Raw genomic sequence first — 25742 nt, 5'->3', positions numbered from 1 at the left:
GACTTCAAGAAAGCGGTCATGCGTGTCTTCCAATAACCATAGTTGGTTCCGTCAAGTACTGGAGGACGATTGACAGAGCCTCCCTCTCGGGAACTATCCATAATAGGCAATCAGAAAAAAAAAATCCAGGAAACCACCTAAAAGGTTAAGGTGCCTGCTCTGATACCAATTGAAAATTCTGATTAGTCACAAAGACAAGATGTCGCATACAATGTGTTGACAATGTGTCCGACAACTTGCTTGAACACAGATATGGATAAACAACAAAAAGTGCAGTAAACAAGGACACACGATATGGTTACCCAGTTCGGTGAAACACACCTACATCTGGGGGCACGCTGCCAGTGGAAAGGATTTTCACTATCTCGTAGTCAATAGTACACACAAGGTTTATATCTAGTTACAATCAACAAATCAATAAAACCTAGAGACTATTACTACCAGTGATCACCTAGACAGGGACTCCCCCTGAATTTGAGCTCCGTCTCAATTCCACTCTTCGAGCAACCTCCTGGCTCGGATGACCTTTAGTCTTCAGTGATACGTGAACCTTCAATCACGAAAAGCACAAGAACCCAACTCTCACATACACTCAATCTGTGAAATAGTGTTTGAGAGAATACACCACTTAAAACCAAAACACACAGCCTCCCAGTCCGCCGGTCTTGCACGTCTAAGAGCTCTGAGTGTTTGATCAAAAGTGTCCAGGCTGCTAAGGGGGAGCTCACGGCTTTTATAGCAGCTTTACAATCCTGGAAGTTATCTCGGGTTTCCTTACTCGGCATCAAGCGAATATCACAAAGTAAAGACTCCATCAAGGTGAATATCGCATAGTAAAGACTCCATCAAGGCGAATATTGAGCAATGAAGATGGCAGCGGGAGATATCTTGCAATGAAGTCACCAGCGAGGCAGATATCTTGTAATGAAGACAGTAGCGAGACAATAACTCAGCAAAAATTCACCAGCGAACCATCCTGAGCAAAACTGAAAACTTGCCTGAAAAAGAGTCTTCATACAGAAGGAAAGATGTCAAACCAGAAGTGGAAACAAAACAACCGACATCTTTCCATACATCTTGCACTAAAAAATAAAGCCAACAAATAACGTATCAACAAAACCAATGATATAATATTGGCACTCTCTGATACTTACCAATGCCATCCGATCAAGCACCACTCTCTCTCTCTCTCTCACTTCTTGACCATAAGAACTGTTGACTCTCTGATCTAATATTGGCAACAAAATAAGGGCAACCAATAGTATGGATACAGCGCAGCGTTGCTGTTTTCAGGAAATAAAATAGTGGTTGCAGGGTGGGGTATATATAATAAAGGAAATACGTGTTGAAAAATAAATGAAAATACTACCATTCACACCATTATCATTTACAGTTCTATATATCTACCGAACGTTGTTTTAAGACTTAATAAAACACTTGGTAGACTCAGAAAGCCCCATGCAAGGGATTCAAAATCTCGAAGAGGACCTATATTATATTTCGGCGAGATCTAGTTATTTTAAGACTTCAATACGATATCATCTATATATCTTCTAGGTTTATAAGATAATACGATATTTAATTAGGTTACGACTGAGCTTACTCTCAATTAAAATTAACCACTTTGGAGGAGCATTCGAATTTTGAATCGAGCCGCCGGGTTTCGGCTGGATTTCAACATCGCTCATCGCATCACTCGTCTCCAATTAAATCATAGACAAAATCGCTGGACCATCCACTATAGTACTTGGTACCTCCATGGCTGCAATAATTTTTATTTTTGATAGTCTCTTGTATTTTCTTTTAGTGGGATGGTATCTTTTTTTTTTTCATCTTAACATTTGATGTTAATAAACATAGAAGAAAATGGATTGTTGCCGATATGGGTCATACACTTCAAATTTTACTACTAGCATAGTCAAATAGCCAATTGAAAATAACAGATTTACAAAACATTTAAGATTTGTATAAAACTAGTTAAATAGCAAAAATTCATAAGTATGTGCAAGTATCAAGTTTTAATAAATATTTTGACACACTGATAAAATTTTGAAAGTGATGAATGACTTCTATATAATGTAAAAAATTTAACGACAGTGTCAACAATTAAATATTTTTTGGCACTATAACTTTGGCTTATTTACTAAATATATAAAATTTGGCTGCTAATTAATTAGCTTTAAATGATAATTCTATATAATTCAAATATAATTGGGTGAGCCAAAATAGTTTTAAGGAAAAGGGAATATATATATATATATATATATATATATATATATATATATATATATATATTACATTTTATTATTGGTAAATATAATTATTTGGCCAAAATAATTACAACCTTTTAAATTTTATTAGTTCATTTTCACTAATAATATATATATATATATAATTTTATTTATTATATTATTTCATGGAATATTCATTGATATATGTTTCGATAATCGATATTTCAATAAATTTCTGGTCAATAAGTGTGTATCAGAATCAGTATCAGTATTTAAAATATCTATAAAGTAATTAAAAAATTCAATTAAATTAAATAATGAAAAATATGTATTTATATATAAAATAATTTAAATAATAACATGAGCATATTAATTTTATGTTTGTTTATTGACCAAGTCTTATCTTGTTAATGGTTTTTTAGCTAATTGGTTATTAGAAGGTAAGGGAATAGTGAAACAGTTAGATATGTATAAAATTTGCACATAGGCACTTCTTAATAAAATTCTAAAGTACCAAAAAATTGAAGAAAACGAATGACATAAAAATATATAAAATATGACAAATAAGAAATGGAAGAAATTGAATGGACAAAAATAAATTAAAATTTGAAAAAGAATTTAGAAGGCGTTCACAACGTGTGAAAGCCACATATACTAAAAGCTGTTGCGTTCGCTGCCAAGTAATTAGTGATAACACTAGATTTAATATAAGATAATTAAGGAGTCGAGCTTCTATGGTTCCCTATAAATACAGCCAAAGCTAAGCTCTAATACACAACACCTCCGCTTTACAAAATACCTTCTATCTTTCTCTCTTATTCAATTCCACACCTCTCTTCGTCGTCGGATCAAGATGGTACAGCAAAAAAAAAAACCGTTTTCGTTATTCTACGGCACTTAGGATTTCCTTTGTGTTGTACTTTCTTTTATAGTTGTTTATTGTTTACATCTTATCACAATATTCCTTATTATTTCGTACATTTTCTTTCTGCCTTTTAAATATGTCACTTCCCCGTTGGATATATGATATTTAAAAGTGTTAGATCGTGTTACTTGATTCATTAAATATATGTCTATATCGTATGTACAATTTAGCAGACGTATATAATCAACACTGTTTTATATTATTAGTGATCTCAGGCGTTCCTCCAAGATTTGCAGTTGCAGACCTTTCGGAATAAAGAATTAATTGGTGTAGAACAGTCCAGTTCACTTTTAAACTTTGATTTTTTGAAGTTGGATCGTACTATTTTTTATAAATTTTAAATTAGTTACTTATAAATATTTGGGTTCATTAAATTTGTTATTTACTATTTTCCAGTTTTTGTTAAATTCTTTAATTGCTAATACCGGTGCGTTATTATAATATATATATTCAAAAGTATAAATGAACTTGCAAAATAGTCTCCAAAATATTTAAAGAGACAGGTAAATATATACTAGTAGTCAATAAATTTATACGCCTGCCAATATACCTCAGTACATATTTTGTATACAACGTCCATAATTTATAACGTTGGCTATTTTGTAGGGAAAAAAAATATAAAAACCTTTGCATTTTCTAAAACCAGAAAACCGTAATTTCTATTAGTTAGTTTACAATGATGATTTCGTATACTTGTTCAGTTATTATATAAGCGTCCAAACTAGATTGAATATGCTGGACTGGTAAGAAAAAAATATGATTAATTTTGATCTATTTTAATACTCGTAATCTCGACCTGTTTGTAGGCTGCTAGCCAGGAAGGTAGTTCAAGGGCGGCAGTGGGACAATTTGGAGGAACTGGAGGGGTCAGCTGGGTCGACCCGGCCGACGTCGATGGGATAAAACAAATCATCATATACCATAATGATTGTATCAATTCCATCAGTGTCGTGTACTCTAGGAAAGGTTCAGACGTTCCTGGGGGTACTCATGGACAGCCGGCTGGTACAAAGACTAAGGTTTTTTTTTTTTTTTTTTTTGTAATTAAATTTCGCATCAAAACTAATAACTGCGTAACCAAAAATAAAAATTGAACAAATAATTTAGAATAGTTAAGATAAAAAAAAAACAATTTTGTTTTAAAATGAAAGTGGTGTTATCATCGTTTTATTGTTAGCAAATTAATTACATTGAGGCATGTGTATTATCATTTCAGATTGATTTGGAATTCCCAGAAGAGTACATCACTTGCGTGAGTGGGTACATTGGCGAAGTGAACGGTAAGCTAGTGGTGAAGTCCCTCTCACTCATCAAAACCAACAAAAATGAATGGGGACCCTTTGGCAATGAAGAGGGCACTTACTTCTATGTTCCCATTGAAGAAGGAGGGCACATCGTTAGCTTCACCGGACGCAGCTTAAGCCATGTGGATGCAATAGGGTTTCGCGTCACCGCCTAACTCATTCCTCCGCGGCTTCCAATAAAAATAAATAAATAAAATTCGTCGATGACTAATGTCTTAGTCGTCGTCGTCGTCGGGTACAAGAAGAAAAAAAAGTCGTCGTGTCGTTGTGTTGTTATGTAATTCCTTATATATATAGTGTGTTACTCGGATTATATCTCGTGATGGCAAGGATTTTGCGGCTCTGAACGCTTAATTCAACGTTGAATTACGAGTGCCGAGCGGGAAGGCATCCCCGTTATGGTGACCGTTTCCGCTTATCCTGTAATATAAAGATAATAAATAAAATATTGCTAAGGTTTTCCACGGCAGTAATTAATATAATATTTGTGGTAATTATTATGGTCTTCGTGTTATTATTATTTTTATTGTTTTAATTCACTTACGATGTCTTACATGATGGTCATATATTGATTCATTTTTAGAATTTCTTATGCTTCTCTTGGAGGAACATTAAAACAATCTGTTATGTTAAATAGGAAAATATACAAATGTGTTGGTATTATCATTTGTGCCATCAACGTAGGATCAGTAATCGTACGTTGAAACAACAGCCTCTCTCCTCTTGTTGGATAGTTAGGTTCTTACTGAATTTTGATGAAAAGCCATTATTATTATTATTATTATTATTGTCCACTCAAAGTTATAAATCCTGTGGTATGTCGATGGTATATATGGTCGGTATACCAAGAAGTACAATACCTCAGTACAAATTTATTTATATACTAAACTGTTTTATAAAATATCGATGGTGTATCGTTAGTATACTGATTTTTGAAAGAAAAAAAAAATGAAAAAGAATAAAACACTAAGTTTTTTTCGAAAATAAAAGTGTATAAACTATTTAAAAACCGTTTAGTCATGACGTGTAAAAAATCTCTCCGTGACAGGAACTTTCACAATACGACAAGTCATTCTTTTGTCCTAAAATCTTATTAGGTCGCGGCGAACATTATTTTACGTCGTAATGAAACAGTAATAAATATTATTTATAAATATTTATTTAAAGTAGTCAACGAAATAAATTATTTCGTCGTTTAATCAAGTTAAGTCGCGACGGAAAAAAATTATGTTGTGATGTAACCAGACCAAAAAATTTATTTTTATTTATTAATATAAATTATTAAACGACGTTAATTTTGTCCGTCGTTTAATCAATTCCTGTCACGACTCTAATATTTCGGTCGTGACAACATCTATGATTAGAACACTTTTACCATGACGGAAATCACTTCCGTCGTTTAATAAACACCTCTACCATTGTCGTCACGACCACATAATTCTTGTCGCGACTACATACAACCAGTGGCGGAGCCCGAGATCAAAGTCAGTGTGGGCGTATACTAATTTTTTTTTTCAATCCCCTCTTCCACTGCGATTCCTCTCTTTCTTTGTTTCTTTGTTTTTTTTTTTTTTTTTTGTTTTTTTTGCTGTTTGTTCTCTGACTACCCTATATATATATATATATATATATATATATATATATATATATATATATATATATATATATATTTCTTTTGTATATTACCTTTTTGCTCTCTGACTCAGTGACTTGACTCCTAATCTATCCACGTTTCTTTTTTGATAAATTATGTGGTGTGGGCAACGTTTATATTTCCCAATATTAAATATTAGGAGAAATATAAAACTCCTAATCAGTTTGACTCAGTGACTTGGATTTCTTGGGCAACGTGAGTGTGGGCTTTTGTTTTTTTGCTTTCTTTTCTTTTGATAAAATATTAGGTTTAGTGTCGTGGGCTATTAGTATCCAAAAGTTCAGTGTGGGCTGAAGCCCACTCTCGGCATAGGGCAGCTCCGCCCCTGCATACAACCAAAGTGTTTTTTACCACGACGGAATCATTTCCGTCGTTTTAACTTACTAAACAATACTCTTTCCAAGACCAAAATCTCTTCCGTCATGTGATCCTTCCAAACCACACACTTAAAACGATGGCATTTCCGTCGTTTAAGAGTGGTTATCGGGGCTTTAGACGGCGTAAATGCAATTATGTCATCTATTCTTTGTTGTGTAAGCCATATTTTGTAGTAGTGATGTTTGTTGAATCCAAAATTGATTGATTGACGATGCTTTTGCATATAAGATTAGCGAATGAATCACTAGGGATTTAATGGAACTCAGGGGAGATAAGTGACTCAAATGGTATAAGTGTTATGTACACCCTTCCTGCCACGAGAGAACCTTAGGAATCGATGGTCCGTGTAATGGCTATATCAATGGACACTCCAATAAAACCTTGTAAATATATTCTAATAACGAAAAGGGTTCATTTATGGATTTATAGTGGAATAACCTAGGGATTTGATAAGGCAAAAATATAGTGGAATTGGGATTCACTCTAATTCATATATATATATATATATATATATATATATATATATATATGTCAGCTTTAGTTAGTAGGTTCATAATCTTCGAATTGGCTAGATGGATCAGGATACTCCATAATAATAATAGTTTAATTACAGTGTTGCTTGAACTATGAGTTTATAGCACGTTTTAGATTCATGGACTGATCATAAACAAACAACAACATTCGAAGTATGCATTAAATACTTATAAGCTTAAGTGGTTTGCAAGTATTTAGCAGTAACACGTGTTGCATATGATAAATTGGAAAAACTCATCGACAAAACATATAACAGCTGGGTTGCACGTTTGTAACGTTTCTAGCAATAAATTTACAAAACACGACTTTGACTTTATCTCGTAAATTCATAATTTTATCCTCAATTTAATAAGTATGATTTCTTAGCAATAAGTAAAATCTTATTTTTATCATGGTCCTCAAAATATTTCACCTCGTTGAATTTTATTTGTATTTACATCCATACTAAAATATTAATTTCTCAAATGTAGTGCATCCTAAACCTAATTGAACAGTAAAATTGCAAAAGTGATAACTATATATAAGAAAAATAACAAAGTTGTGAGTTTTTAAGAAAAAGAGCCCAAGTTAAACTTGCTATATAAATATTGACAATGTGGACAATATATTTACGCTGTGATTGATGATAATTAATTTTTGTTTTAATATATCAATCGTTTATTTATTTTCATTTGTATGGTTAATTTATTTTCAAGTTATATTTGATTTTTATTCTTTCAATTTATTGTCGTATTTTTATATATATTTATGTCATTCGTTTTCTTCACCTTTTTATGTTTATATTTTATATATAAAATATGTATCCTGTATATCAAATTTATATATCACGTTTAAAAAAGTTTACCCTTGGTTTATTATAATTTTATACAGATATGACTACGTGAGATTTAATTAGGCACATCTAATTATTTTTCAAGATAAGACTTGGTCGATAAATAAAGAAATTAAAATTAATCCAAAAAATATTTTATTAAAAACTAATTCATATGTATAAACGAAGTTTGTATTGAGGCATATATTTCAGAGTATGCATTAAGTGCTTATAAATTTAGGTGGTTCGCAAGTATTTAGCAATAATATCTGTTGCATATGATAAATTGGAATATCTCAACAACAAAATAGTTAAAGGCTTTAGGCCCTAGGGGTTGCACGTTTGTAACGTTTCTAGTAATATTTTACAACGGAGGTTTTGGAATTTTCCAATGCGACAACCATCAATTCACCGGCTAAGGACTTGAAATGATATTAGCCAAATATAAAAACAAACAAAACGAGGATAACTGAGAAAATTCGTTCATTACCAAAATGAAGGAGCCCCGATTGAACTGACGTAATTTCAAAATGAAAAGATATACTTAATTAAACTAGCGAAAACGTAATGGGAGTTCGCGTATAATGTGTTTTGATTTGCTAACTCGTAAAGCAGCTCAAGATGTTCGTGAAATATCCTTCTGATACTTACCATCCGATCAAACACCTCTCTCTCTCTCTCTCTAACTCGTAAAGCAGCTCAAGGTGTTCGTGAAATATCCTTCTGATACTTACCATCCGATCAAACATCTCTCTCTCTCTCTCTCACTCGTAAAGCAGCTCAAGGTGTTCGTGAAATATCCTTCTGATACTTACCATCCGATCAAACATCTCTCTCTCTCTCTCTCTCTCTCTCTCTCTCTCTCTCTCTCTCTCTCTCTCTCTCTCTCTCTCTCTCTCTCTCTCTCTCTTCTTGACCATAAGAACTGTTGACTCGCTGACCTGATTGGCACCAAGATAATTAAGGGCAACCAATACTATGGAGACAGTGTAGTGTTTTCGAATTGCAATATTAACTAATGTTGTTTTCAGGGAACAACAGAGTAGTTGCATAGTGGGGTATATACATAATAAAACGCGTGCTGAAATAAATGAAATAATAATACCATTAACACTATTATCATTTACACTTCTATCATTTACACTTGGCACAAGGGATTTAAATCTCGCTGAGAAGGACCTATATCTCGGCGAGATCTAGCTATTTTAAGACTTAATTATGATATCGTTGCATATATATATATATATATATATATATATATATATATATATATATATATATATTATCTTAGCATTTGATGTTATTAAACAGAGAATAAAATAGATCGTTGCCGATATGGGCCATTTACTTTAAATTTCAGTTCTAGCATAGTCAAATAGCCAATTAAAAATAAACGATTTGCAAAACGACTAAGATTTGGGAAATAAACGTAAGAAATAACTACCACTCTATCATTCTATTATTATATACCTACTAATATTTATGCAAAAAAAAAAAAAAAAGTTCAATAATAATGAGGCAAGTGAGTGAAATAACTTTTTAAAGTTTTGGCTATTAAAAGATAGTAAAAATTTATTAGATTTTAAAATAGTAGCCAATAAGCATACTTAATGAATTTAACTAGTAAAAAATGCTAGTTTAATTTTGGAATCTGGATATTTTTTTGTGAATAAAAATATTTAATAAAAATTGATTGGGATAATTGAGACATTAAATGTGGTTTGTTTGTTGATTAATTGATGAGGAAGAAGTATTATTAATCATGGTAAAGGAAGATAATCTTTTGTGGGTTTTTTTTTTTTTTTTTTAAAGGTGGCACTAGATTATATAAGGTGGCACTAATAAAAATTAATTATTAGATATGATTCGAATAACTAAAACCATACATCGTGTGAAATCGTATTCAGAATGGATTAGATTCAATTTGACCACGAATAGAGAAATTAAAGCAAGTCTGACTCGGTCGGATAGTATCACATCTAGATTTATTTAGTCTAATTACTAACAAAGGTTTTCGGAGCAACTAGCAAGAATAGACTTTGTCTTTCAGTCATCCTTATCAACAATTTCAAAACTTTGCAACACCCTCCCTGCACCTGATAACACTCCCCACGGACCATATAAACTTAAAGGTAAAGGTGACTCTAAAATATTATAGATAAGACTACTATTATAGATAAGACTACTTTAAAGGCTATAACTTAACATCAACTAGCTAATGTGGTTGTGACGACCCGACTTTTCGGACCGTCATACTAAGCTTTATACTCTTAGAAGAAAAAAAAAAAGTGGGTAAATTTTTTTTTTTAAAACATTGTTTCATAAATTTATAAAGTTTGGACTTTAAAATAGAACAATCTTTGAAAATAACCAACATTATAAATCTTACAAAAATATTTGATGAATATAAGAGAAATACTTAAATCGGAATTTCAAACTAAAGTAGATGGTTGGAATATTCAACGAAAATAAAACCATAAAAATTCAACTTCAGTTTTGCAAAAATAATTAAACTTGAAAAGTATCTTAAGCATAAAAATCTCAAACCGAGTGTTTAGAAAATTTCGTAGCGGAAGTCTTTTAAATAAGTGAGCGGAACCACAACCCTACCCCTTAGCCATCGAACGCCGCTGATCCACCCTCCTCACTTATTTATTTGTTGCTTACCTACAATACGGACGAATACACATAATATGAGCTAACGCTCAGCGAGAATAACTATAACTCACAAAAAGATGAGTAATGCGATGCATGATCCGGTTATTAGTGTTTTAAACTCTAATTAGTGTCATGGTCTTTCGTATCATAAGTCTTATCATATTTTATTCGGGGTGCCCCTAGAGTAGTCGTACCAATTTCAGTGTACACTTTGGAAACGAACTACGGGGCTGCGACCTCCCATAGTTCGCACCATCTAATAAACATATCATATGAGAAAACTCCCTTTATGAGCCCGTAGGTCGGCTCGAGAGAATTCTCTTAATACCTCCGTAGCTCGAGGCGGTACGACTCTCTTACTTATCTTATCACTTGATTAGTTGTGTTACGTACAAAGATGACATATGACATAACATAAATAAAACATGCTAATAAATAGAACATGTTATGCCAAAGTTGTACTAAACTCATACATAAACTCATCATAACAAGACATAACATAATAATCACAATTCACTCAATAACACATATACACGCACATAAGAAAAATCACACTATCAATCATATAACACATATTAACCAATTCAGATCACACACTCATCGTAATTAATTTTAAACTAATCCGTATTGTAGTGAGATTATTCTCACCTTATTGTGTCGGGGAAAAGTTCTTAGACTCTCGAACGATTGAAAAAGCTATTCGGCTCGGTACCTATTCGAACGGATAGGAATTAGGTTCCTAGAAGACACTTCTAGATATAACAAAGTTTCTGGAAAAAAAAAATCAGAGAAGGAACAGGGACGTCAAAAGACGAAAATACCCTTCGTCCTCGGGTTCCGGGAAAAAAAGTAATTTCAGAGAAAAATTCTGGAAAAATTCCAGAGACTATAAAGTATAAATTTGAACATATTAGTCTTCAGTGATAAGACCAAAATCGGGCTCCAACATAAAGAAATCTAATTAAAACATATATTGTCTAAAAATTGGGTTTTAGAGAAAACGGGACAGATCTGTGCACTTGTTAAAAAAAATACTAACAAAAATACTTCCAGTAATTTAAACCTCATACTTATTTTTCTATGTAACAACAACGTATATAAGTGTCTCGTATACAAAATTCCAGCCAAAATACGATTTGCAAGTATTTTTAAAAAATATAAAACCTCGCTGTTTGAAACAGGAATAAAATTTCGTCCAATAATTTTAATTTATTTTTATAAATTAAATCGTTAATCCAAAAATTACAAGATTTTTAAGACATACTAAAAACATGTTGAATATTTTGATATAAAAATTCCAAATCACTATTCCTCTGTTAGCTATTTTATTTTAAATCAAAACCTTGCTGTTTGAAACCGAAAACAAAATTATGCGCGCTGATAATAATTGAATTTTATAAATAAAACTGTTTGTCCAAAAATTATGAAATTTAAAATACATGCCGTAAACATCTTTAATATTTATGTATAAAAAGTTCAGCTCAAAATAATATTCATAGCTATATAAAACATTGCGCCTTCTACAATACACAAGAATTATTCTCAGCCAGAAAAAAAAACTATCCTTTGATGTTCATAAGAAAATAAATACAAATAAAAAAAAAACAGTAACATGGCTTATCTTAGGGGCATGAAAGTACCTTGATAAGGCTGTATAGGATTGCTTATTAACATTTTCAGGGACAAAAATGATGTGATTGCTTTGATTTATTATTATTTTTTTCTTTGTGGGAGAGAAAGATCGGGAGAGATAGAATAAAGGAGATATGTATGAGAGGAACCAAAAATTTATGACTTCAAAAAATTTATAAAACCTCTCGTCTTCTCATTTGATATAATTTACGTTACAAATTTTAATGTAACAATTGTCAATCAGAGAGCAATTAAACTCTCACTAACTAATAAAATCAACATTCATGACACAAAATGTGATTGAATATTCTGATAATATATTACCATTATATTTCTTTACGTAACTTGCATAAAATATAACATCCTCTTTTGACTTTTCAAAACTTGTGATATATATATATATATATATATATATATATATATATATATATATATATATATATATATATATATACTTGTCAAATTCATTATTTTGTCTTTATACTCATTAAAGCTATACAAAAATACTTCACAAATAAAAAAAACTTTCTACGGGCATGTATATATATATATATATATATATATATATCTAATATTATACATGTGCATATATGGTTGATTAAAAAAAATTATAATACACAAAGAAAAGGAAAAAAAAATAGTTTACATTATAAATTAAAAAGAATATTACACATTACTAAGAATCAATAAAAGTACATACGTCTTCTTTATGTCCAGTTGCACATTACACACCCATAAAAGAAAAAGTTAGAGAAAAAAAATTATTACTTAATCTAATGTACATAATATATACATACACACACGTAATTAAAATTTTATATCACATACTTTCATCTTAATAAGAAATTACATTTCAAAGAAATTTTATCTATAAGAAATTCTCATAATGACTAACTTAAAATTTTAAATTTTCCATCACACAATTTAAATTTTCACATAGCTAAATTTTGGGGTTTCACAATGGTCACTTTCTTTTTTTTTTTTTTTTTTTTTTTTTGAAGAACCGTGGGCGGGACCACGGGAAAATATATTACTAAACTCTCACTTAGGTGGCGGAGGAAAACCGTGGTTACATCAAGAGCTAAAACCACGTCGATCGTTCACGCTTTCCTCAATAACATTAGGAGGAGCTGATCCCAACCACCGGGCGCCTGAATCAAAATTTAGAGCAAAATAACTTGTTAGGCCGTCTTTTTCTTATGGTAAAAACGATGCCTCAATTGCAAAAACGACGTTACAATATAAAAAGACAATTTAGTCAAATGCTAAAAATACGCATGACTAAAAAACCAAGCGCCAAGCGCCAACCAAGCATCAACCAAGCGTCAACCAAGCATCAACCAAGCGCCAAACACCAAGCATCAACCAAGCGCCAAGCACCGATTCTTTTCCTATAAATAGTTCATTCAGTCTCAACTCAAGGAGAAAACGGAGAATCCTCTGAACTCAAAATTCTCTCAGCCAAATACTCTCCCAACTTCAAAATTATCCTGGATCATAGACAACGACTGAGAGCCACCTCTCGGCGGGAGGGAGAAAAACAAAAACCCAAGAATCCACTCACATAGCAAACACACTCGCCCTGAACTACGTCATGACCTGATCCCGCAAAGCGGGTACGTAGGCAGCTCACGAGGAGCGCGGTCACACCCCCCAGGCGAGCTCGACCTCCAGGCAGGCTCGACCTCCAGGCGAGCTCGACCCCCCAGGCGAGCTCGACCCCCAGGCGAGCTCGACCTCCAGACGAGCTCGACCTCCAAGCGAGCCCGACCACCAGGCGAGCTAGACCCCCCAGGCGAGCTCAACTTCCAGGCCAGGTTTGACCCCCAGTCGAGCTCGACCTCCAGACTAGCTCGACCTCCAGGCGAGCTCGACCACCAGGCGAGCTAGACCCTCCAGGCGAGCTCGACCGCCAGGCAAGCTCGACCTCCGGGCGAGCTCAACCTCCCAGCAGGCCCGACCTCCAGGTAAGCTCGACCTCCGGGCGAGCTCAACCTCCAAGCAGGCCCGACCTCCAGGCGAGCTCGACCTCCAGGCAGGCTCGACCTCCAGGCGAGCTCAACCTCCAGGCAAGCTCAACCTCCAGACGAACTCAACCTCCAGGCAGGCTCGATCACCAGGCCAGGAATCAAAGACGGAGAACGCATTCTCGACGAAGAAGAAGACAAAGTATTATTTCCCTCTTTGCGATTCTGAGATCCTCTGAAGCTCTTGGATGATTTGGGCTTTATCCCGAACTTCCTTGAGCCCTTTGGACTCTCGAAAAGTAATTTGGGCCGATCCAATACCAGGCACGTGACTATTCCAGGCACGCCACGTGTACTCAAATGTTAAATCCAAAAAATGGCTTAACAAAACTCGCCATATTATGGGCGGCTTTATCACATCTACGGGGGTGATAAAGAAATTCAACATGATGAAATCTAGGACTAATCAACAAAATATGATCAATAATCGTTCCGAGTTCAGTGGGTTTAGCTAAATATCAAAGATTACCGACCCTGATAGGCTACTTTAGATTATCGTCAGTTCCATTTAATAAACATATTTAAGCTAATTAATATTTTATATATTTTTTAAGAACTAATTAATAATTTATGAAACGGCGATGGCGATCAAAACAAAATTGCTGTGATAATCAACCACTAATTAAGAAAAGTAATCATCTGCTTTATAATTGTGAAGAGTGTACATAATTTGTAATTTTCTGTTAATATCATAAAGTAATAATATCCATGACACTTGACAGCATTTGTAGCATTATATTATCATATGACACTTGGATTAAAAGAAGCAAATTCGAGCAACTCTTGGTTTTTCTCGAAGTGGGTCATTTGTTCTCCACCTAAAGACACCAACACTTCTACCCCATCGTCGTCACCTCTGTCCATTAAAACAATATAGTTATTAAATCTTAAAGTCGGAATACAAACCCAAGATGGCTTTCCCCATCCAAAATCCACGTCACAGAATGGAAACTTGCATCAACTCGTTGCCATGAAGACATCCACTTCGCCATTTTTACGGAGCTTCATGTACTCCGCCACGTGGCCGTTTAGACCCTCCCATTCGAGCCTGCTTTCGCAGTTTTGCCTGAACTCATCGATCCCTCTCCTCAGCAAAGCGGCCAAGCTCTGCGCTTCCAATTCGCTTGTCTCTCCACACTTCACGGTCTCCACGAGAGATTCCCTGAGGCGTTCTCTCGCGGCAAAGAGACTGCCTTTCCACGCAAGTCCACGGCTTGAAACAACACGGACCGATGATCGGATCTCCCTGAGACAGCCCTCGAAGCTTCCATCGCGCATTTCCAGATCAACGCTTCCACAGCTTAGACTCGTGTTGGGGCTCGGACAGCCAAGCTCGAAAGCCTTGACCTCAGAGCTGAGATTCTCGGGCCACGAAACACCAACCTTCTCACGGAAATAGTTTGCGGATGAGATTGTTCTGCGTTGATCTTCGGGAGCGAGGCCAGGGAATCCTGCGGAGGGAAAAGAGAAAACTGAACGAATTGTGGGAACACAGATTCAATCCGAGATCTCGAAGATTCTGAATAAGTAGTCTTCGCAGCCCAACATCTTAGGAACAGGCTAATAGTTGCGGCATCAGCGACCTTATGAGAAAGTGACACACCGATCGTCATTCCACCGCATTCGAAGAAGCTGGCTTTGATTTGGAGGAGAGGCTCTTCTTCGTGCTCGATTCTGTCGCCCGGGACGAGTTCCTTCAGAATTTCTGAATCTGGTTTGTCCATGACCGTCGATAAAGAGGTTGCAACGCTTGTCTCCGCAAATTCAGCTCCCTCGTCGTTGCAGTTGACTAAGACATTCTTTCTCAGTCTTCCGGCGAAAGGATAGAAGATAGTCAGGGTTTGAGACAAGGAGTTCTTTAGGATCTCTGATCTTTTGGGGTTGACTAGGCCGGGGTTTTGATCAGTGCTAGTTTTCGGAAAGAAGAGAAGTACTCGGGTGTGAAGTAGTGTGGCTAATTGGTCTAGAACTGGGAGCTTAAAGCTTTTGAGGTGGTTTGGGGTTGGACAAGACGGCTTTACTGTTTCTATCTTCATCGTCTCCATCTTGATTTGTGAAGGCATCTTGAGAGACTGCGTCGAAATGAAATTTTTGATGATTTGGCTTTACACAAAATGAACATTTAAAAAGAGTAATTGGAACATAGTTGGTGATGATCATCCCTATTATTTTTATTATTTTCAAGTTTACACTTGAAAAGATAACAATGGGAGAAAGATTACAAAAATAATATTCCATTGGAACAACTTAATTAACCCAATAATATTCCTACCACTTGTGGCTCTCTCTAATATTATCTATTATCTAATTCACTATTCTGGATCTATTGAGTTTTAGAGGATTGTTTGGGTTCTGTAATTTCGTGATTGAAGAGTTCACGACGTTGATATTGAAGATTACCAAACACACGGGAGAGTGTTTGAAGTGGAAGTGAGGGGAACTCTAATTCAGGCGGGGCCTGAGTTTGAATTCACGGATAATAATAGGAAAAAGGGCCTCGAAGGGGAGATCGTTCGTATAAATTGATTTATTGACTCCAGAGTAGATGACATTGTACTGAACTGAGTTACCATTTTTTGTGTCATATATTTTACGCACTGTATTTTAATTATCTATCTATTGCATCGGAACAAATTGTTACACATTAACTCTATATTATATACATTAACTCTACATTATATCTTATTTTTTTACTACACCTAATTTTAATAATATAAATAAGATACTAATTTTCCATAAAAAAAAAAAAACAAAAACAATAAACGCCAACAAAGTAGTCCAAAGCTAATAGATATTATAAAAGGTTTGATGAATACTAAAATATTTGTGGAATGGTTAGAAAATTGGATTCTGAAGCTTTGGTAGCTTGATTTCGTATTTATAAACTTTGTTCAGGTGATTATGGATGTCTAATAGACGTACACGAATGATAATAAAAAACATGCAGTACTTAATTATTGAAGAGAGAATTTAAAACAAAGATATTATTCTTTATAAGTGTTATTTTTTGTACTATTTAATTTCCGTTAAAAGAAGAGCAGAGAGTTGATAAAAGTGTAAGAACAATAATATCTTGGATCGCATAAGCGTTGTGAGCAGAAGTGTATTTATAGAGAATAAAAGCACAAAACCAAAAATATTTATAATGTTAGTAGGTGTGTAATTCAACGATTCAAATACGGTTATGGATCTATTATCAAGAGTTCAATATTATTGAGATATGTTTATCAGCGGAGATATTGACGGAAATTTTACATATATTTTAAACATTAGTACCGACTTATTGATCATAAATTTACTGCGATACCGATAATCGATGTATATATCCGCAATTATTTTTAGGGCTCTTTAGATATATAGGCATATGAAACCTCAATTTTTTTCCATATAGTAAACTTTTAATAAAGTTTAAGTAAATAGTTATGAGATTTTGTTAAACATTAATAATCGTGGATATAGTCGTTAATAATTGTAAAAAAAACCATCATACTATAAGGACATAAATAAAATGCTAAAAACGTCAAAACAATACCACATCACCACAATGCCTATTTACTTAAAATTTGAAAAAAAAAATTAGTTATATAACAAATTTCCAAATTTTGGTGACTTAGTTACTTATAATAAGTATTTGTTGTAACAACCCAATCATTCTACCTTTTTTTTAATGATCTAGTAAAAGTTTCATTTTTTTTAAATAACCCACCAGCCGAAGTTAATTTAATTAACTTAACCAGATTAATTCGTTTACTTTAGCTAGTAAGACTATTTTCCGAAGTAAATTAAATTAACTTAAAAAGTTAATTAATTTACTTAGCCGATGGGCTATTTTCTTAATACAATAACATTTTGACTATTTTTCAAAACAAGGGTTAATTATTGAGCTACTGACCTAATTGTCTCTATTTATAAATTTGTTACTATTTTTGTAGAAAAATAGCTTAAAGCCGATAACCAATGGATCATAATTTTATAGTAAATAATCAAGTAAAATTAACAAAATTTTTGTTATTTTGGCACAACAATTACATTTACCCGCCAAAAAAAATTACTTAAAAAGAAAAAATAAATGCTCAAAAAGTAAAAAATGTTTATTAAAACTTGAGAAAATTTGATACTCGCACAGTATTGTAAATTTTGACTATTTGACTAATTTAACACAAATCATAGTTATTTATTAGTAGGATAATTTGAATATTTAGTTGGCTATTTAGTTAGAATTGAAATTTGAAGTATATGGCCCCTATCATATGGGCAACAACCTCCATTTTGTTCTCTGGTTAGCAACTTTAAATGTTAAGAAATAAAGGACACTACCCCACAAAATGAAAATACAGAGATAGAGTATAAAAAATAAATGAAAAAATAAAAAAACCAATTGCAGCGATGGAGGTCTTTAGTGGATATATGGTCCGGAAATTTTTTTCTATGATTTCATCGGAGACGAGTGGTGCCGATGAGCAATGTTAATATGCAGCTAAATCCTGGTGGCTCAATTCAAAATTCTAATGCTCCTCGAAAGCTCGTTATTTTTAATCGAGAGTAAGCTCAGTTGTCACCTAAATATATCGTATTATCTTATGAACCTGATGGAGATTTTTCTTAACTAAAGAAAAATTCTACACGACGCAAGCGAACGTGTCGTCAAGTAATAGAGTGCAAAAGCATGGATATCGATCTCACAAGGACTCTAGACTATTTCCGAAGCAAACTCACTAGCTTTCTTTTTCGAGTTATGGAAAATGAAAAATGGGGGGTTTTTGATTATTTTGAGAACAAGATGAAATGTAAACAAAAGTGAAAACACTATTTAAACACAAGTTAAAAGGAAGGGGCGCGATTTCGTTATTTCATCGAGTCGGTCGGTCATGGTACGATTCTAAGCTCGGGTTTAGAGTTGTAAAACTTAGTCTCAATCCCTCTTAAAACATTCACTAATCTCTCTCGAGTCTTTAGGAATCTAGCTATGTGTCGAACTTACACCTCTCGGTTTGGGTCCTACTAAAACACAAAACCGCATTTAGCCCGGGATTTCAATCAACTACATCTACCCCCTAGTCTTTCTATAACTCTAGGAAGGTTAACGATGGGATGGGAAGAGCTCACTCGTTTATTACCTCTCGGTGTCTAAACTCGTCTAAGATTCACTAACTAGATAGCTACTCTAATTAGCGCTAACACACGCCCCATACCCATAGAATTTCACTCTCAACCCAACCATGAAGCACCAATCTAATCCAAATGTTTGACCAACCAACTCAACTACATCGCACCCCCAAATCTACTTAGCTACTCATGATTATGAATAAACAAAGCAAAATAGAAATTAACAAAAGAATTAAAGCAATAAAATAAGTAGACATTGAGTGCTAAAATAAACAAACACTTAAGCTCTCATTAATATACTACTACCAACTCCAAAAATCCACTCAACCAAAACAATGAATTCAAAACACAAATATTCAATGTTCAAGAGACTAAAGTAATCACCAAAACTCAATAGAAATAGATTGCAAGCAATAAATGATGTTCAAAGCAATAAATGGAGTAATAAGTTCAATAACAATAAATAAAAGAGATAGAGTTAAGGATGAACAAATGGAGATGATGAGGATGATGGAGGTTGTCACTTCTCCCTCTTCTTCTTCACTTCCAAGCTCAAAAACAAAATGAGTGTCAAACCCTAGCTTTCTCTCTCTCACTTTCTCTCTCAAGGTTTCAAAACAAAAGTAAAGTGTTCTATTCTAAAGCTTTTTCTTTTCCCACTTGAACAAGTGTATATGAGGGTTCAAGAGATGTTTTCGGAGCAAATAAGGACCCTTGGATGAGATCCAAGGGCCAAAAATGATCTAAAAGACGAGCTCCAAAAAGTGCTGAAAAAGCAACTGGCGCGGTGCGCCACTCGTGAATTTTCTGAAGGCGCGGTGCGCCACATAACGGTGCGGCGCGCCACCCGAGAATTTATGAAGGCGCGCCGCGCCTCTCTTGCGCGTTGCCCGCTCGAGCTCTCGGTGTAAATTTTGGCACCAGGGCACGGCGCGCCATGTTTTAGGTGCGGCGCGCCTCTCGAGAAACGTTGACTCCATTGACCGTCGTTGACTTTTGTTTACTTGACTTCAAATGACCATAACTTGCTCGATTTAGCTCCGATTCAGCCCGTTTTCGCACCACAACCTTCTCATATTCTCTCAAACCTGAAAATGCAATAAAAAGTACAAAATAATATCAAAAACATTAAGAACAAGCTTCGATTCTTATCTAAGAGTCATAGATAAGTGTGAATGAATCTCACTTATCAAACCCCCAAACTTAAACCGTTGCTTGTCCTCAAGCAACACAAAAGACTAGACAATAAAATAAACACACCAAAGAAGTTACACTAAAAACGAATGGTGATCACAAAGTTTAGCAACAATGCCAAGTGTTAGTTACATGTCTCAACCTACAATAATTTCCGAATCCAAGTCAATCATCATATGAAACCAAAAAAATAATTAGATTGACTAAATGGCCTTTTGCAACACATTCCCGATTAAAATCCCCCGTGTTTGAAATATGTCCCGAAAGAGAGAGAGGTCAACTCAATATGTTCGTTCACGTCTTCTAATGTCAAATGCTCAAATAATAATGAGATGAATGTGAATCGAACACCATAATGCTTTTCGCCGCTCAATCTCCACTAATGCAAGACACTTACCGAGGAAATCAATAGGGCTTTGTCGGCTTGTAATGTTAGGCTAGGGTCAACGGTAGGATATGGTCAAAATGTAGCTAAAACGTCAACTTAGCGACTCAATCTCACCAAACTCACCAACTTTCACATGATATTACTCACTCCCCCATTCCCACGTTCATGGTTTAACATTTCACCTTTCGCGAACGTTTTCTTTCCTAAGCCTTTACTTCCCAATGTTTTCCCCCAAACTTTGACTATGCAACGTCTAGTCTCTAAAACTAATGTCACAGAACACCACGCCAAAAACTAATACAGTTAAATAATAAAACGCAGAAATTAAACACTCTTTTTTTGTAGTTTTTTTTTCTTTTTCTCTTTTTTTTCTCTTTTTTTTCTTTTTTTTTTTCTTTTTCTTTCTCTTTCTAATACAAAACAATAAACATAAAAACGAACAATCACCGGCGTGGTGTCTAATGAACTATAAAACACATAGAGACTAGTCGAAGAACATGTCATAAAAATCCAAAGAATAATTCACTCAAAAGTCGCTAAGTTAACGGGGTTCTTTGTGGGATTTGAACAAATATGGGCTTGGCTTTTTCTGACTAAGTAACGAGAAAGGATTAATCGTTCGGCTTTTTTTGAAAGGGTGACCAAGGAAGTATTACGGGTTGGCTTTTTGGCTCTGATCGGTCCAAATGAAGGCCTATGTCATTTTTCCTAGGTTCGTGTCATGTCATTTCGCCTCGATGAGGGCTAGAGCGGTTCTTAGTATTCGTGAGCTAAAAGACATTTAAAGATGTGATCGAACCTCTAAGGACTACTCAAACCCCGGGACGACGTGTGTGCATAAGTGGGAAAAATCAACCGAAATTGTGTTACTCAAACCACTAGTCAATCACAATGAAGCACACAAAATTTTAAAATTGACTCAAACTCGGATTTCTTCGAAAATACATGGTATCCTTGGCAAGTAACGAGAGAAAACACTTTAATACTATCACTTATAAGCAATCACCAAACAAAATTAAGAAAATAAAAATTAAATAAAGACAACCTAATCTAACAGAAATCCCCCACAAAGTAGTTCACCCCCCCAAACTCAATCTCTACATTGTCCTCAATGTAGATCCATAAAAACACGGGAGACAGAGAACTTACCTCGCGAGGGTGGTAGAACTCCCCTACTCGTCGCCTCCGCGCTCGGGCGGCGGCGGATCTTCTTCCACGCGCTCTTTCTTCATCCATACCTCTTTGAACGGTTTTGGCCAATGTCCTCGACGTGGCTTGAAAGGAGACTTCGGATTTGCATCTTTGATCACCTTTTTTGTTGATTCTTCTTTAGGAGCTCGTGGCGGAGGTGTGGGTGGTGGAGTGGCGACTTCGTACGTCTCGAGGACGTAGACATCTTCTTTTCGCTTCTTGCGCTTTCGGGTTTTACAGATCCCGAACGTCTCCTCCTCGTTCTTCATGCGCATCATCAACTCGCCTCTTTGCACGTCTATGCGAACACCGCAAGTGGCTAAGAAAGCCCTTCCAAAGAGAATGGGGATATCGCGATCCTCGTCCATGTCGATGACATAGAAATCGGCCGGAAAAGTGAATTTTCCGACTTTTACGAGGAGGTCTTCCACGAAGCCGCGCGGGTGCCTTACGGTCCGATCTGCCAGTTGGAGAGTGGTGCGCGTGAGCTTTAGTTCACCCACCCCGAGTTTGTTGAAGACGGCCGACGGCATGAGGTTGATGCCCGAACCTAGATCGCACAAGGCGTTCTCGATAAAGATGTCTCCAATAGTGCACGGCAATGTGAACTTGCCCGGGTCTTCTAACTTTGGCGGGAGCTCTTGTTTTAGAAGTGCGCTACACTCGGTGGAAAGCGCCACCGTGAGCCGTTGCGGGAATGGGAGCGGCGTCTCATAGATGCGGACCGACGAGTGCGGCTTAGGGGCTTTGGTGACCGGGGCAGCCTCTTCTTCTTCTTCTTTCTTCTGGCTCTCGGTGGCTGCAACGTGTTGATGAGAAATGACATTGCAGTGCTCCCTTGGATTCACTTCGGAGGTGCTTGGAAGGGACCCTTGCGGTCTCTCGCTCATGGCTTTAGCGAAGTGACCCATTTGAACTTCAAGAGTTCTTATTTGGGCCGAGTTGCTTTTGAGGGCCGCTTCTTGGCGTTCGAGTGCGGCCGTGGTGTTCGTCATGAACTTGGTGTTTTCAATTGCCATTTGGGCAATTAATTCTTCAAGATTCGGTCTCTTGTCTTGATGAGGAGGATTATTCCGGTATTGCGAGCTCCCATGGTGTTGTTGAGGCGGTGGGTGTTGATGATGTTGATGATGCGGTGGAAGGTATGGTTGTTGGTGTTGAGGTGGAGCCGGTTGCATTGCCACTTGGTCTTGAGGATTTCTCCACGAGAAGTTTGGATGATTGTTCCTCGCTCCCGTGTAATAATTCCCCGAGTTTTGGTACGTGGGACGATTGTTGTGGTTTCCCACAAACTTGGACTCCTCTATCTCGCCACATTCGTCCGTCGGATGAGGACCCGCACACAAACCACACTTGTGGTGAGATGTCCCCACCGCCTTCACCGCTTCTTTTCCGTGGACGGTCTTCGCGAGTTTGGCTACCTCAATTGTCAACGATTTGAGGAGCTCCATCTCCGGAGTTATCGGCTCTCTCGCGGAAATTCTCCTCTCGACCGGGCATTGATCGTTCACTTGGGCCATCTTCTCGAGTAGTGCAAATGCATCGGTGGTGGTGTTGTCGAGAAGTGAGCCTCCCGATGCGGTGTTGACTCGGTCTTGCGTCGAGGCCATAAGCCCGCTATAGAAGATTTGGAGTTGCACCCACTCCGCAATACCGTGGCCCGGACACTTCCGAATCATGTCCTTGAAGCGAGCCCACGCTTCGTAAAGGGACTCTCCGTCGTACTGTCCAAAGTTATGGATTTCGTTTCTCCTCCGGGTCATCTTTTCAAAAGTGAAGAATCGTGAGATGAACTTCGAGCATAAGTCATCCCATGTGGTGATCGAACCCGGAGCAAGCGAGGATAACCACCCATGTGCACGGTCTCGGATGGAGAACGGGAAAAGTCGGAGGCACACGGCTTCTTTGGACAAATGAGGGAGGTTGAACGTGTTGCAAATCCGCAAGAAATTGTTGATGTGGTCTTGCGGATCTTCGGAGGGGGAACCGGCGAATTGATTGTTTTGCACCATGTGAATGATCGAGGTTTTAATCTCGAAATTCGGGTTCCCTTCCATCTCCGGAATTCGTATCGCCGATTGATGCTCGTCGAAAGTGGGTTGACCATAGTCGAGTATGGTCCTTCGTTCTTCCACTTGTTCTCCGTTTCGACGAGCATGATGTTGTGCTTCATTGCCTCCTTCCATGGCGGCTCGCCTTGCCTCTGCTCGGTTTCGTCGGCAAGTCCGTTCGATCTCGTGATTGATAGGAATGAGCGGAGGGTTACGTCGTCGCATGCACCTTTAAAACATAAGAGGCCCACAATAAGCACAATAATAACAAACAAACTCAAAAATTAAACTAGATAATTCAATCGAAAATAGAACCGTAGTCCCCGGCAACGGCGCCAAAAACTTGATGGAGATTTTTCTTAACTAAAGAAAAATTCTACACGACGCAAGCGAACGTGTCGTCAAGTAATAGAGTGCAAAAGCACGGATATCGATCCCACAAGGACTCTAGACTATTTCCGAAGCAAACTCACTAGCTTTCTTTTTCGAGTTATGGAAAATGAAAAATGGGGGGTTTTTGATTGTTTTGAGAACAAGATGAAATGTAAACAAAAGTGAAAACACTATTTAAACACAAGTTAAAAGGAAGGGGCGCGATTTCGTTATTTCATCGAGTCGATCGGTCATGGTACGATTCTAAGCTCGGGTTTAGAGTTGTAAAACTTAGTCTCAATCCCTCTTAAAACATTCACTAATCTCTCTCGAGTCTTTAGGAATCTAGCTATGTGTCGAACTTACACCTCTCGGTTTGGGTCCTACTAAAACACAAAACCGCATTTAGCCCGGGATTTCAATCAACTACATCTACCCCCTAGTCTTTCTATAGCTCTAGGAAGGTTAACGATGGGATGGGAAGAGCTCACTCGTTTATTACCTCTCGGTGTCTAAACTCGTCTAAGATTCACTAACTAGATAGCTACTCTAATTAGCGCTAACACACGCCCCATACCCATAGAATTTCACTCTCAACCCAACCATGAAGCACCAATCTAATCCAAATGTTTGACCAACCAACTCAACTACTCAACTACATCGCACCCCCAAATCTACTTAGCTACTCATGATTATGAATAAACAAAGCAAAATAGAAATTAACAAAAGAATTAAAGCAATAAAATAAGTAGACATTGAGTGCTAAAATAAACAAACACTTAAGCTCTCATTAATATACTACTACCAACTCCAAAAATCCACTCAACCAAAACAATGAATTCAAAACACAAATATTCAATGTTCAAGAGACTAAAGTAATCACCAAAACTCAATAGAAATAGATTGCAAGCAATAAATGATGTTCAAAGCAATAAATGGAGTAATAAGTTCAATAACAATAAATAAAAGAGATAGAGTTAAGGATGAACAAATGGAGATGATGAGGATGATGGAGGTTGTCACTTCTCCCTCTTCTTCTTCACTTCCAAGCTCAAAAACAAAATGAGTGTCAAACCCTAGCTTTCTCTCTCTCACTTTCTCTCTCAAGGTTTCAAAACAAAAGTAAAGTGTTCTATTCTAAAGCTTTTTCTTTTCCCACTTGAACAAGTGTATATGAGGGTTCAAGAGATGTTTTCGGAGCAAATAAGGACCCTTGGATGAGATCCAAGGGCCAAAAATGATCTAAAAGACGAGCTCCAAAAAGTGCTGAAAAAGCAACTGGCGCG

At 36.1% G+C, this 25742-nt stretch overlaps 2 protein-coding genes and 1 pseudogene across 2 annotated transcripts; 1 reads left to right on the top strand and 2 right to left on the bottom strand.

The window, feature by feature from the left end:
• Window positions 1–3009: 3009 nt before the first annotated feature.
• Window positions 3010–4942, top strand: LOC149385833 (jacalin-related lectin 19-like). The gene is made up of 3 exons (XM_089626903.1): window positions 3010–3087; window positions 3963–4175; window positions 4373–4942. The coding sequence occupies exons 1-3, from the start codon at window positions 3085–3087 to the stop codon at window positions 4613–4615; spliced, it is 459 nt and encodes a 152-aa protein (XP_089483029.1). The 5' UTR covers window positions 3010–3084; the 3' UTR covers window positions 4616–4942.
• A 10351-nt stretch (window positions 4943–15293) lies between these two features.
• On the bottom strand, window positions 15294–16199 carry LOC149385832 (vinorine synthase-like; annotated as a pseudogene).
• Window positions 16200–22014: 5815 nt separating this feature from the next.
• LOC149385831 (uncharacterized) lies at window positions 22015–24219 on the bottom strand. The gene is made up of 2 exons (XM_089626413.1): window positions 22584–24219; window positions 22015–22331 (listed from the first exon to the last, which is right to left on the bottom strand). Exons 1-2 carry the CDS (start codon window positions 24217–24219, stop codon window positions 22015–22017), a joined length of 1953 nt encoding a protein of 650 aa, XP_089482539.1.
• Window positions 24220–25742: the final 1523 nt, after the last annotated feature.

This window comes from Urtica dioica, chromosome 9, assembly GCF_054948205.1.
Source record: "Urtica dioica subsp. dioica isolate 48M chromosome 9, U.dioica_male_clone48M_v1_H2, whole genome shotgun sequence".
NCBI classification, from domain to species: domain Eukaryota; kingdom Viridiplantae; phylum Streptophyta; class Magnoliopsida; order Rosales; family Urticaceae; genus Urtica; species Urtica dioica.
The sequence above is the reverse complement of the archived record's forward strand: the minus strand, read 5'-3'. Positions and strand labels throughout refer to the sequence as shown.

What these genes read in the sequence shown, in the direction of transcription:
- LOC149385833 (XM_089626903.1), top strand. An exon ending in CGGCTGGTACAAAGACTAAG is followed by an intron (nt 4,176 to 4,372) that starts GTTTTTTTTTTT and finishes TTATCATTTCAG; the next exon opens with ATTGATTTGGAATTCCCAGA.
- LOC149385831 (XM_089626413.1), bottom strand. Translation starts at nt 24,219, where the DNA reads ATGGAAGGAGGCAATGAAGCACAACATCATGCTCGTCGAAACGGAGAA. An exon ending in GAACGCCTTGTGCGATCTAG is followed by an intron (nt 22,332 to 22,583) that starts GTTCGGGCATCA and finishes GTGTTCGCATAG; the next exon opens with ACGTGCAAAGAGGCGAGTTG.